The sequence below is a fragment of the Leptopilina heterotoma genome, unplaced genomic scaffold (assembly GCF_015476425.1).
Source record: "Leptopilina heterotoma isolate Lh14 unplaced genomic scaffold, ASM1547642v1 Lhet_23, whole genome shotgun sequence".
Taxonomy (NCBI): Eukaryota; Metazoa; Arthropoda; class Insecta; order Hymenoptera; family Figitidae; genus Leptopilina; species Leptopilina heterotoma.
This window is the reverse complement of record NW_025110948.1, coordinates 178,829-192,843: the sequence shown is the minus strand read 5'-3', so window position 1 is coordinate 192,843 and position 14,015 is coordinate 178,829. Positions and strand designations below refer to the sequence as shown.

The following is a 14,015-nucleotide window of genomic DNA, read 5'->3' as shown; positions in this document are numbered from 1 at the left end:
TTCTCTTAAGCTTTAAAGAATATCGATGGACCTTGCATTGAGACAGTATTTCCATATTTGGATTACAACGGCCTTGCTTGCAAGAACGGTTAATTGACGAGCCTTGAAAACCATACATCCAAAATGAAACATAATTGACATTAAAAATACATTTAGTGGCTCAAAAAATGTCGCATTAATCGAAAATATTCATTAATATCATGATTACAGACTTCGTACTCGATAATTAATTTTAAAAAAAAGTATAGCAAAAAGTAGGCTTTTAAACTAAAAAAAGTAGTACTAAAAAGTAGCTATCGAAAAATTAAACTTGACGATAAAAAAAAAGAGTTTTAGACACTTCACAAAACTGACAAAAATTCCATTCCATATTTTTTATTTCCCTGACTTTTTCCTAATTTTCATGAAAAAAATTTACTTTTTTTTTATTCTACTAATAAATTGAATTTCTGCAACGAATTTTATAAAAAATTTTAAATAATTGAATTCATAAGAAATTTTTATCATTTATTAAAAGAATTGAATTGATTTATTTCAAAAAAATGTAATTGAAATTGTATTTAAAATAATTGATTTTTTCGAATAATTTTATTAAAATATTTGAAAATAATTGAATTCCTGTTGAAAATTCTAATATTTTTATAACTTATTGAGTTCTTCCAAAGAATTTTAAAAAAACCTTTTTTTTTAATAATAAATTTTTTCGAGGAATTAAAATTAAATTTTTAAGAATGATTTTCATTTTTAGAGCAATTTCTGTTAAATTGTATTAAAAATTTAAAAATAATCGAAATTAATAGATGAAGTTTTTATTATGTATGAAAATAATTTAATAGTTGCTAAGAATTTTATTAAAATTTTCAAAAATAATTTAATTTCTAAAAAGCATTTTATTGTTTATGAAAATAATTGAATTTTTAAGAAAAAAATTATTACTTTTAAAAATAATTATGCAAAATTTTGTTATTTTTTAATAAGTAATTAAATTCTTCATAAGAATTTTATAAACATTGTTTTAAATAATTAATTTTCTCGAAATATAATAAATATAATGAAAATTTTATTTTAAATTGAATTCTTGTGGAAAATTTTATTTGCGAAAATAATTGAAATTTTCGATTAATTGATTTAAAATAGTATTAAAAATAATTAAAATTTTTCGATGAGTTTTATTATTTATGAAAATAATTGAATTATTGTGAAAAATTGTATAAAAATTTTGTAAAATAATTAATTTTCTTGAAAATTTTATTCTACATAAATTAATTGAATTCCTATGGAAATTTTATTATGTACCTAGTAGCATAACGTAAAAAAGTAGTAAATAATAGATTTTAGTAGATGAGTGCGAAGCCTGTGATTAAATAAGTGATAATAAAATATCTAAACTAATAACAGATTTTATATATATTTTTCCTTTTTTTAAAAGATCGAAACTATAATTAAAAATATTAATTTGCACAAAGAAAGCTGTTAAAACGAAATAAATCATTTGTATTTCCTGAAAACCAAGATTTTATGGATTTAGTCCAATTGTTACGATATTATTTTGCTTGCTCAACAAAATGATTCTATCAACAGAAATTAATTTTATTTCTCAAGCCAAGTTTATATTGTAAATGACAAAAAGAGTCATTAATTTTTTTTCTCGCACTTATATGATTAAAATGCTTTATTCATTTTATTCTATATTTTGGAAAATTTTTAAATAATTAATAATAATTAAAAACAATTCACGAAATTTAGTTTTTTATTGAAATTGAAATGATTTATTCCATTAAAAACAAAATTTAATTTTCTTTTATTTTCCCCATTATTTCAGATTCGTGGGATAATTTAACCAGTCCAGCCTTGATGTGAGTATAAAGTTTTTAACTTAAAAATACAAAAATAATATCTGAAACATTGCCAAAAGAGAAAAACGCTCATAACTTTTGTTATTTCGAGTGTCCAAAGGAAGTTGGAAATTTTAGTTTGGAAAGTATGTTAAAAGAATAAAAATATGTGAATTAATTATTTTTTTTATAAACAAAAATATTTTCGGAAAATATTCGCAATTACGGAAAGAGAGATTCAAAATATTCTGAATTTATTTTTAGTCATTTTTTGCAAGTGTTTGACGTTCATTTTTTTACGCTCGATTTATAATTTACTGTCTACACTGCAAAAATTAAGTACCTATGTCTTAAAAGTGACTACAAAGTTACTTAAAATATCTTATATTTTTGGCCTAAACATCTTATAAGGTGTATTAAGAAATTTTGTAGTCATTTTTAAGATATACTTAATTTTTACAGTGATGTATAGTTAGTTGTTTGTTTATTAATTTTTCTAAAGAAGTTATTACGTTTTAAGTAACTTTGTAGTCAGTTTTAAGATACTTCTTTTTGCAGTGATAAGAAGTAAAATATAAGAATTCTTAAATTTCTCACATTTGTTGCATAAGGAGTGAATTTTTTCATTAACTGATTAATTAAATTTTTTATAGCGATTCAATTCGTGATCGAAGTTATGAAGAATCATCACGTACGAGACGCCGAAGTCCAGAACCAACTAAATCGGTTACTAGAGAATTGGTCAGTATTTTCTAACTTATATGCTTTTTTATATTATAAAAAAAAAAAACTTTATTTTATTAATCCTCTAATTCTAATTTATTACTTTTCAGACCTCTTATAGTGACAGCAGTCTCAGGACTCGACAACCGTCTCCTATTCGATCAACCCAGAAGGACGTATTTTATCAAGAAAGTAAAGAGAGTAAGTAATGTCAAATCCTTAAAATCCTTAAAAATTATAATCAAATTCTTTAAAACGATTCAATTATTTTCAAAAAATATTCAAAATTCAATTATTTTCACTAATAATAACATTTTTTTTTATGAAAATCCAATTATTTAAAAAAATGTTTGATAAACTACTCAGCAAGAAATAATTCAATTATTTTTATAAATAATAATACTCGTCGAAGAATTTTAATTATATTTTTAATACTATTTTAAATTAATTAATCGAAAAATTCAATTATTTTCGCAAATAAAATTTTCCACAAGAATTCAATTTAAAATAAAATTTTCATTATATTTATTATATTTCGAGAAAATTAATTATTTAAAACAATGTTTGTAAAATTCTTATGAAGAATTCAATTGTTTTTAAAAATAACAAATAAATAAATAAATTTTTTTCACAGAAATTCAATTCGTTTTAAACATTTTAATACAATTTTTCGCAATAATTCAATTATTTTTGAAAATTTTAATAAAATTCTTAGCAACTATTTAATTATTTTCATAAATAATAAATTCATCGTAGGATTCAGTTACCATATACAAAAATAATTCTTCGAAATAATTCAATTATGTCGATAAATAACAAAATAATTCCTGAAAATTCAATTATTTTGAAGCATTTTTATAAAATTCTTTGTCAAATTCAATTATTTTCATAAATAATAAAATATTCCTCTCAGGAATTCAATTTTTTTAACCATTTTAATAAATTTTTTTGAAATTATTCAATTATTTTCGTAAATAATAAAATTCATCGCAGGATTTCAATTATTGTTAAAAATTTTAATATTCTTTTCTTTGTAAAATGTACTTACAATTGTAATTAAATTTTTTAAAAATAATTCAAATATTTTTTTAGATTTTAATAAAATTCTTCCCAAGAATTCAATTATTTACATAAATAATTCTTCGAAAAAGTTCAATTATGTCGATAAATAACAAAATTATTCCCGAAAATCCAATTATATTTTGAGTCATTTTATTAAAATTCTTTGCAAAATTCAATAATTTTCATAAATAACAATATTCATTACAAGAATTCAATTATTTTGAAAAGTAATAAATTTCTTCTTGTAAATTCAATTATTTGAAAGAATTATAAATAAAATCGTTCGGAAGAATTCAATTATTTTCAAAAATGATAAAATGCTTTTTAGAAATTCAATTATTTTAAAAAAAATTTAATAAAATACCACACAGACAGTCAATTATTGTCCAAAATTTTAAAATAATTCTTTATAAAATGTAATTATTCTAATAAATTTAATTTCAATTCCTTGAAAAAATTAATTATTTAAAAAAAAATATTTTTTTTAAATTCTTTAGAATAATTAAATAATTTCTAAATATTTTAATGAAATTGTTCGAAAGAAATCAATTATTTTAAATTCTTTTAGATTCTAATAAAATTCTTACCAAGAATTCATTTATTTTACATAAATAATTCTTCGTAAGAATTCAATTATTAAAGATAAATAACAAAATTATTTCCGAAAATTTAATTATTTTTAGGCGTTTCAATAAAATTGTTTGCAAAATTCAATTATTTTCTTAAATAACAATATTCATCACAAGTATTCAATTATTTTTAAAAGTAATAAATTTCTTCTTGAAAATTCTATTATTTAAAGAAATTCCAGTAAAATCTTTCTCAAGAATTCAATTATTTTCAAAAAAATTTAATAAAATACCACACAGACATTCAGTTATTGTCAAAAATTTTAATAGAATTCTTTATGAAATTTAATTGTTTTTAAAAACTTTTTTCAATTCAATGATTTTTTATATCTACTATTATTTTCATAAAATTTCCAAACAGAATTCAATTATTTAAAAAATTTTTTGTAAATTCTTCGTAAGAATTAAATTTTTCTCATGATTAATATTAAATTTCACAGGAATTCAATTATTCAAATTAGAATTTGCATAAAATTAGTCGAAAGAAATAAATTCTTTAAAAATTTTTATAAAATTCTTCGCAAGAATGAAATTGTTTTTATAAATATTTAAGTTCTTTCATGAATTATAAAATTCATTGCAGGAATTCAATTTATTATCAGGATAAGAAAGAAGTAAATATTTTTGATGAAAATCAGGAAAATAAAAAATATGGAATGGAATTCTTGTCTAAAACGATTTTTTTTATCGTCAAGTTTAATTTTTAAATAGCTATTTTTTTACTACTTTTTTAGTTTTAAAACTACTTTTTGATTCCTTTTTAAAATTAATTATCGAGTGCGAAGTCTGAAATTGTAAAATCTTTAGGTTACCGATCGAATCCAAGAACATTGACGAGCACGTCACATGAAGTACTTGAGGACGTAACACCCGCAGTGCCAGTGAATTTGGCACCCGGACCGAACACTAAGGTGACAACCACTGTCAAGACCTACACCTACGAGCTTCCTGGAGCACCAGACACATACGTGAATAGTTCCTTGACAAAGAATCATGATAAATCCGTGACCTATTCATCTACAAAGGATCCAGGGGTTCAAAAAACGATCACCTATGAGGTAAATAAAAAAACGACTTTGAAAATTTATAGAAGAGAAGAAAAACAGAAAGGAGGAGAATTTAAATCACTTCTAAATACTTTTTTAAATTACGTATTTAAATTACTTTTAAATACTTTTCTAATTTACGTATTTAAATTACTTTCAGGTGGATCAAAGAGGTTACCGCTCAGGAAGTCCAGTGAGATATTCACCAATTGACGTGCCAGTAAAATCGAAAACCGTTCACGCTGAGGAAAAATATTTCCGTGAAGAGCGCCACGGTTATAGACCAACGAGTCCAACTTATCACACTTCGAGTAATGCGACAACAATCTATCATGGATCACCCTCACCAACGGGCACGTCAAGTTTGACGAGAAGAGAGAAATTCTCCGATATCAATGGCTATGGACCACGAGGACCTGGCGATTTCACCGATCACGCGGAACTTAAGAGCACCACCTATTATCAAAGTCCAGTGGCACCAGTGAGTGAAACGCGAACCGAATTAATTGAGGAGCATTACAGTAGTAGATCACGAAGTCCGCCTAGAACTTATTATCCTCCGGTACAAACGACAAGCGCAAAGGAGACAATTTATAAATTCGAAAAGTCCAGCAAAAGTTGCGATGGACCCAAACCATTTCCCTCTGGTGGGGTCAAAGTTTATCCGACGAAACCACCGATTTCCGAGGGACCACCCGCTAAACTCGAAGATCTGATGGCTTCTTTTTCAGACACCGAGGTAAGATTTTTTTTTTTTTTATAGTTGGTATTTTTCTTAGAATTTCTTACGGTTTGCATTTTTATAAAACTAGAAATCGGAAGCTTCGCTCTATTAAATTTTAGACGCTGGCCAATTTATTAACTTTCGATCCATCTTTTCGAAAAGAACAGACAAATTTTTAAAAATCTAGATTAATTAAAAATTAAAAATTAGCGCAAAAAGTATAGTCAGTTGGCTTTGAACGCTTATATCTCAAGTAAAAAAAATCGCACAATATTGAAACAACTTGGAATCAGTAGCTACAACATTTCTACGTTGCAATAATGCAAAAAAAATTCTATTTCAAAAATTAACTCCCGAAATAATTAGAAAAAGTTTTTTTTTTATTTACTCCTATAAATTCCATAAAAACCACTTATAAGGCCACTTGTTGTGCATATTTTTTTATAAACCTGACGATTTAAACTAACAATACTTAGAACAGGTAATTGAAAACAATTTGCGAAAGTAGTAAATTTTTTAAGTCTATAAAACTTAAGTATCAGCACTAACGAGTAATTCGAAAAAATTATTTAATTTTCTTCCCTATTAGTAAAGTCTTTCTTGTAATTATTCATTTTCACTATTAAGCTCCGATGCAACTTGAGTGAAGAGAGACTCCCAAGTCCAAACTTCATCGGCCTCCTTCACCGATTTCTCAGAGTATAATCTCTTGGTGAACATTGTCAAATTAACACCATCCATTGTTGCAAATTTCACATTTTTCACCAATTCAGTATCGAGTTCCTTATAAGCTGCGACACGATTCACTCCCTCCCTATAAAAATAAAAAAAATTAACATTACCCAGTTCCTATAAAATTCTCAACGTTCAAATGGTCGAAATTTATTTACTACAATTTTTTACAAATTAGTTAGAAAAGTTCTTAAATTTTGTTTTTGTTTTTTTTTACAATAGAAATAGTAATTTTTCACAAATATTTACAGTGGTAAAAAATGTCCATTTGAAAATTAAGAACCATTTTTAAGAATTACTAAACAGACTTTGTATAATGTAACTACCAACAAAAAAAAAATAGTGCATTAGACGAAATGAAAAAACTAATAAAGATAATAGCAGGAAATTATATAAGAGATGAAGAAAAGAAGATGAATCAGGGTTGACACAAAAATTTAATTTTGTTTTTCCCTAATTTGCAGACAAAATTTTTCCCTGACCCTAAAGAATATTCTAATTCACTCTAAAAATGATTGGATAGTCAAAAAAATGTTCTAGAATTTCTTTAATTGGGAAATTATTCGAAAACATCAATAACTTCATTTTTAAAAATATTTATAATCATTATTATTTTTCCATAGCAATTAAATAAGATTTTCAAATTCAAACTTTTCTCAAATTTAATTAATTAAATCAAACAAATTTAATTAATTCCGAGTCTTCGACTCGAAATGATCGACTTCTTCATGTTTTACAATAACTAAAGATGACCGAGTAATAAAATAATTATTAATATTGTTACTGTAACTTCTTCAAAATTATTTTCTTCTATTTATTATTTCTTAGAATTTTTAAGTAAAATTCTTTAAATTATTTTCTTCTTAAAATTTCTTTAAATCAATTATTTTTAATAATTTTTGAAAAACTTTTTTTGAAAATTTTCAAATTTATTCGTTTGCAATTCAATTTTACGAATTTTTAATTATGCGGAAATTCTTCAATTAAATATTTCAAGTTTTTATTTTCTAATATAATATTAGAAAAAAAAATTAAAAAAATAATTTTTAAAAAAATTCAATTAAACATAATTTCAAAAAAATTAATTCAAAAGAATTGTTAGTTAAAAGTATAAAAAATTCAAATTTTCAAAGATTTTAATTTGAAACCTTTTCAAAATTAAATTATTTCTTAAAATTCACGCTATATTGCTTTTAATATTCAATAATTATCTAAGATTTTAACTGAAATTTACTTTTAAATCAATTTTTATTAGAAAATTCTACGATAATTAAATTATTTAAATATTAAAATTAATAATTTTTTGAATAATTGAATGTTTCTTAAAATTGAATTCTCATATAAAGAATTTTATCAACAAACTTTTAAAAAATTGAATTCTTTCGACGAATTTTAATAAAACTTTTAAGAATTAAATTATTAAATTCTAATAAACAAATTATATAATTTTTTTAAATAATTGAATTATTTTTGAAGAATTTTAAAAACATGTTTAAGAATAATTGCATTTTTCGAGGAATTCATTTAAAATTGTATTAAATATAATTTAAATTCTGCAATAAATTTATTAGTTATAAAAATATAATTGAATTCTTGCAACGAATAATTGAATTTTTGAGAAGAACTTTATTAAAGTTTTTCAAATAATTGAATTCTTTTGATAAATTTTATTAAAATAGTACATGTTAAAAATAATTGAATTATCACAAAGAAATTTCTTTCAAATTTTTAAAAATGAAATTTATTCAAAATAATTGAAAATAATTGAATCCCTGTAAAAAATTTTATTATTTATGTAAATAATTGAAATATATTGCTAAGAAATGTATTAAAAATTTGTAAATAATTGAGTTCTTTTGGAAAATTTTATTAAAATAGTAAATATATTAAAAATCAGTGAATTGAGGAAAATTTTTGAAAATAGTTGAAATTTTGCCAAAAAGTTTATTAAAATTTTTGAAAGTAATTGAATTTTGGAGAAGATTTTTATATAATTTATAAAAATAATTGAATTTTGTCGAGAATTAAAAAAAAATGTTTAAAGATAATTGAATTTTTGGGAAGAATTTTATTACTTTTGAAAATAATTGAATTTCTGTAATCATTTGTAACTTATCCCCAAAATTCAATTTTTGTTACTGTTTCTAACTAAATATTTTTCTATAAGTCCATTATTTTTAATAACTAATTAGTTACTGAAATAATTTAACTATAATTTCAGAAGAATTTGAATTATTATAATTTTTAAAAAATTTAAATTCTTTAAAATTTCTAATTAAATTCATTAAAAATTTAACTTTACAAAAATTTAAAATTGAATTCTTTATTAAATAATTTATAAGTAATAATTTTATGATAGTTCTTCAAGAATTAAGTAATTTAAAAAGAAATTATTGTCAGAAATAGAAAAAATTGAAGGTTTTGTATCAAAATTCGTGATAATTTCATGGAATATAAAGTAAACAAAAAAAAAACACCAAAATTAAGAATTTTCTTCTAAATTCTAAATATTTAATTTTTTTCCAGTACTTTTAATAAAAATTCCTGACTTTTCCTTCATTTCCCTAACAAATTCAACTTTCCTTGAGACTTTTCCCTGAATTCCCTGACCTGTGTCAACCCTGACGAATGAATTCAAAAGAATATTTACAATTGATTAGAAATTTTACTATACAGAGAAAAAAAAATGTTTGCAGAAAGAAGTTTTGGACGAGATTGACCGAAAGGAGCGGGTTCAACGAAGAACCAAGGAAATAATTAAAAAGGAAGTGGAATTCACGAACTCTCCACCAAGAAGCAAGGCAGCTTCTCCTGTTTATTATCCCCCAGGTTCTGAATTAGCGAAACGTGAAGGAAGTGGATCAATGGCACACTCAAGCGTAAGTTTTTATCATTTATATCTTTAAATTATTTATTTATTATTAAAATTCCAAAGATTTTTATTTTTTAATTTTATTTTCAAAACTTTTTTCAAATTTTCTTCTAAAACAATTTTTTATTTCAGAGTGCCTACATGTCGGATAAGGGCGAATGGAAACGGGGGATGTACGAAAAAGAATCGAAATCAGAAACAAAATGGAAGACAAAGAAAGGAAAAGTAGCGATACCTCTTTGTTTGCCTCTGTGTTGCGCTGCACCATGTGTCATTATGTGAAAAAAAAAATATCAAGCTATTTAAACAAAAATTCGCGAAAACTAAACAAAATTAATAATAATAATAATAACATTCAATGCCTCAATTTTGAATTCAGATGTTTAAAAAAAATAATTCTTTGCAATTAAAGAATATATTCTTTAATTGCAAAGAATATTTTCTTTTCTCTCGACGAAAAATTCTGAATTCTTAAAAATAAAAATGTAGCGGCAAAAAATCAGTAGATCTTAAATGTTAAAATAATTATTATCAATTGAATATTAATATCAATGATACTGTCTCTAACAAAAAATGTAGTTTAACTCAAATGTTCTATTTATATTTATTGTATGACAAAAAACCTGTGAGTTTCAATTTTTTCTCTAAAAACATTAATTTTTACACAATTTTCTCTAATTTAAAAAAATTAATATCCGTTCGGATTTTATAAAAATTAATTTTTGCTTAAAATAGTCGCAAAATTCTATTAAATATAAAAAATAGGAATATTTTCTCGCTAAAAAAATTTAATTCTATTAATTCTAGTAGTAAATTAATAATTTTTTTTAGAGAGAAAATATTATTTTCTTTCTTTTGTAAATTAAAAATTAAAATTAAAAAAAAAACTATTATATGAAAAATAGAAAAAAATCTTTATAATGGAAAAACGAATTCTCCGCCTCCTCATGAATTAATTAAGAAAAAAAATAGTGTAACTTATTGAAATCGACTAATTTTTTATTTCTTAATCATCAATAGTTTCATAGACCTGAGACCGTGAATTATGGTGCTATAATAATATTATAAATACGTATCAATAATAATCATATATATAATTAATAATAAAAAAAACGAGCATTAAACACACAAAAAAAACGAGTGCGTTTTACAAGACGAACGCAAAAATATCAATCAAGTCTCGTTATATAATTATCATACACATATAAAATAGAAATCGACAAAGAGAAGTTTTTTGTGACTTCGAATTTTCGCAGTGAAGAAAAAATTTCCAAAACTGAAGAAACAAAAAAAATCATCGTTTTAAATTTAAAAAAAAACGGCACAATATTGTAGTTCCTTTCGTGAAATAAAAAGAATGTTGTCTTCCAGTTAAATAAATGTCCTGATTAATTTTCTTTTTGTTAACTAAGAGAGCTTCTTGTCATTCTTAATAATAATGTACAGCGTAAACTGTTGCAACGCAAAATAACGAGTCCTAAAAAAAAAAACACGAAATCAATGAATTAAATTATTCGACAGTAAAATAATTCTCTTTGATTAATTGAATAATTCACTGATAATTGAAAAAGTTTCATTATTAAATTTTAATTCAATAGTTAAACTAACTATCAGATAATATTGTCAATTCAAATATTCAGTTAACTAAATAAATTATTAATTCATTTGGGTTATTGACTAAAAAAATTATTAATTTATTTAGGTAATTAACTAAATAAATTATTAATTCATTTGGGTAATTAACTGAATAAATTATTAATTCATTTGGGTTATTGACTAAATAAATTATTAATTCATTTAGATAATTAACTAAATAAATTAATTATTAAATCATTTAGATTATTGATTATTAATTAAATGAATTAACTATCAATTTACTTAGTCAATAATAATAATTTAATTAATTGAATAATTTATTTCCTTTCTTTAATCAATCATTGCGAGAAATAAAACTGATGTGAAAAAATTCACACAGAGAAAAAAATTGAAGAAAAAAAATTTTCTTTGTAAAGAAAAATTCTTTTTTCTTTGAGAAAAAAAAGTTTCTTACATTCACAAACTTATCAAAAGCGTAACTATCAGCTTCAGCATCCCAAAAACATCTCGCGCCCATTTTTACACCTGCACCACGTTGTTCGCCCATAACAACGTTTACAATGTATTTGTACTCTTTGGATTTAAATTCTGAAAATATATTTTTCTTTAATAAGAATTAATTTTGTGTTCTTTTTTGGGGAGATTTCTTTTTTAAATTTTTAGCTTCTTTTCATTCCTTCTCAAGTTTTAAAAGATCGATAAAATTCAGATTCAAAAATTGTTTTAATTAAAAAATTAAAACAAATTAATATTTTTTAATTAAAACAAATTTTTAATTTGATTTTTATCGAATTTTTTTTTGAAAATATTTTTGAAAATAGAAATATTTGGCAAATTTTTTACCCCTCATTTTATATTTTATAATATCCGCTATTTCCTTGCTCCATTGATACGCTTCCGCCTCATTGAATGTTTTTGTTGATAGTTGATCGTACAATACGTTGTGTATTATCTCTCTTGCATTTAACGTTTTAAACCTGCGTATTTGAATAGTTTTTTTCTCTTTTGAATATTTTTATTGTTAACGATACTCCTAATTTTTTTCTTTTTTTTGAACAAATATTTTTTAAAATTTTTATAAAAGAAAAATCAAAGAAATTTCCTTTCATTTCTATATCTAAAGACGCACGCAAGAAAATTTTCATTTTTAAAATCTCTAATTTTTTGACCCCAAAATGAAAGAAAAATTATCAATATTCTATACTGAATATGATTTCAATTATGATTTAAATTATAATTTTACTATAATTAACAGTCGACTGTGAATACTATAAATAAAACGAGATAAAATGGAAAATAATTGGAAAACTGTGAAATAGAAAAAGAAATTGAGAAATAGCAAAGTTATTCGTGTGCAATAAATAAATAAATAATTCACCAACAATCAATTTTGGAAATTTGTTAAACGCTTAAATAATAATTTTCTTTTTAAATATTTCTATAGATAATTCTGAATATTTCTTCTTTTATTTGGACACTTAAAAACAATAAAAACAATAAATAAATAAATAATAATAGAAATAACTTTTTTGTTTCGTAACTTTCTTTTAATAATTTTTCTTTTTAAATATTTTCAATTTTAAAATTAATTTATTGAAAATCATCGAATTTTTGCAAAGAATTTTACTATATTTATAAATATAATTGAATTGTATTGAAAGATTTATTAAAATTTTAGAAAATAATTGAATTCTTTTGAAATATTTCATAACGAATTAAAAAAAATTGAATTCTTTCGTGAAATTTTTTTGAAAATAATTGAATTTTTGCAAAGAATTTTATAACGAATTAAGAACAAAAAATTGAAATCTTTCGTGAAATTTTTTAGAAAATAATTGAATTTTTTCAAAGATTTTACTGTTTAAAAAAACAATTGAATTGTTTCGAAGGATTTATTAAAATTTTGTTTAAAAATAATTGAATTTTTGCAAAAAATTTTACTATTTATAAAAATAATTGAATTCTTACGAAGAATGTAATTATTTATGAAAATAATTGAATTCTTGCGAATAATAACAATAATAATAGTAATCATAATAATAATTATAGAAAAGAATAGCAAAGTATTTAAGAGAATAATAAAAGAAAGTGTTTATATTTGAACGTTTAGAATTTACCTTGACAATTAACCTTAAAAATAAATTATGTAAATAATAAGAATAAAGCTTACTTTTCAGAAAGTTTTGGACGAATTTGATACGTTGCTTGTTGAGATTCAGCATCTCCATCCTCATCTTCGAGAATTTCAAAATTTGCATCTAATTTTGGTTCTTCAACAACAGGCACTTGTTTAGACAATTTTTGCCATGCTTGGCCCTTCATTTCTGATTGTCGAGGTAAAATATCATTAGATTCATCCATTTTTGACTGTTTTTCCTTTATATATAAATCTTTGTACTTTTCTTTTTTCTTCTAATCAAAATTTAATTAGAAACTAAAAACAGTTAGCGTTATAATGAACAACAACAAGCCGATAAAACTAAAATAATCCATCACACATTTATGCTACATTTAAAGATAAACAAAAAATCGAAGTTTACACTGTGTTTTGATTACCGTTACTGTGGCAACTCTGAGAATATACTAAAAAAATTGATATTATCAATTGTTAAAATTATAATTGACGATTTTTTTGTGCTAGAGAAATGTTTATATTAAATATATAATTGTTATAGAAACGTCTCTTTTAACTCTGACTGTTTTTTGTAAATAACAGTCTTTTTTTGTTTACACCGTCGTTTACACCGCAAGCATGAATTTTGAGGTTATGGTAAATTAAGGCGCTAGCACAGCTCC

At 22.6% G+C, this 14,015-nt stretch overlaps 2 protein-coding genes across 2 annotated transcripts in view; one reads left to right on the top strand and one right to left on the bottom strand.

Moving 5' to 3' along the window:
- The window catches only part of LOC122502449 (mucin-5AC), a 28,546-nt gene extending 18,275 nt beyond the window's left edge, over window positions 1-10,271 (top strand). The window contains exons 6-12 of the mRNA XM_043612504.1: window positions 1,823-1,856; window positions 2,489-2,576; window positions 2,669-2,759; window positions 5,057-5,307; window positions 5,456-6,034; window positions 9,448-9,630; window positions 9,756-10,271. Coding sequence (XP_043468439.1) covers window positions 1,823-1,856; window positions 2,489-2,576; window positions 2,669-2,759; window positions 5,057-5,307; window positions 5,456-6,034; window positions 9,448-9,630; window positions 9,756-9,905 — 1,376 coding nt within the window. The 3' untranslated portion in view covers window positions 9,906-10,271. The remainder of the gene's footprint in view (window positions 1-1,822; window positions 1,857-2,488; window positions 2,577-2,668; window positions 2,760-5,056; window positions 5,308-5,455; window positions 6,035-9,447; window positions 9,631-9,755) is intronic.
- Window positions 10,272-10,597: 326 nt separating this feature from the next.
- LOC122502450 (dynein light chain Tctex-type protein 2B-like) lies at window positions 10,598-13,991 on the bottom strand. The gene is made up of 4 exons (XM_043612505.1): window positions 13,390-13,991; window positions 12,063-12,196; window positions 11,674-11,807; window positions 10,598-11,100 (listed from the first exon to the last, which is right to left on the bottom strand). The coding sequence occupies exons 1-4, from the start codon at window positions 13,578-13,580 to the stop codon at window positions 11,053-11,055; spliced, it is 507 nt and encodes a 168-aa protein (XP_043468440.1). The 5' UTR covers window positions 13,581-13,991; the 3' UTR covers window positions 10,598-11,052.
- Between the last annotated feature and the right edge of the window lie 24 nt (window positions 13,992-14,015).

Coding starts and splice junctions, on each gene's coding strand:
- LOC122502450 (XM_043612505.1), bottom strand. CDS start 13,580: ATGGATGAATCTAATGATATTTTACCTCGACAATCAGAAATGAAGGGC. Junction 12,197..13,389: donor CGTCCAAAACTTTCTGAAAA/GTAAGCTTTATT, acceptor TCAAATACGCAG/GTTTAAAACGTTAAATGCAA. Junction 11,101..11,673: donor CTTTTGATAAGTTTGTGAAT/GTAAGAAACTTT, acceptor TTTTTTTTTTAG/GACTCGTTATTTTGCGTTGC.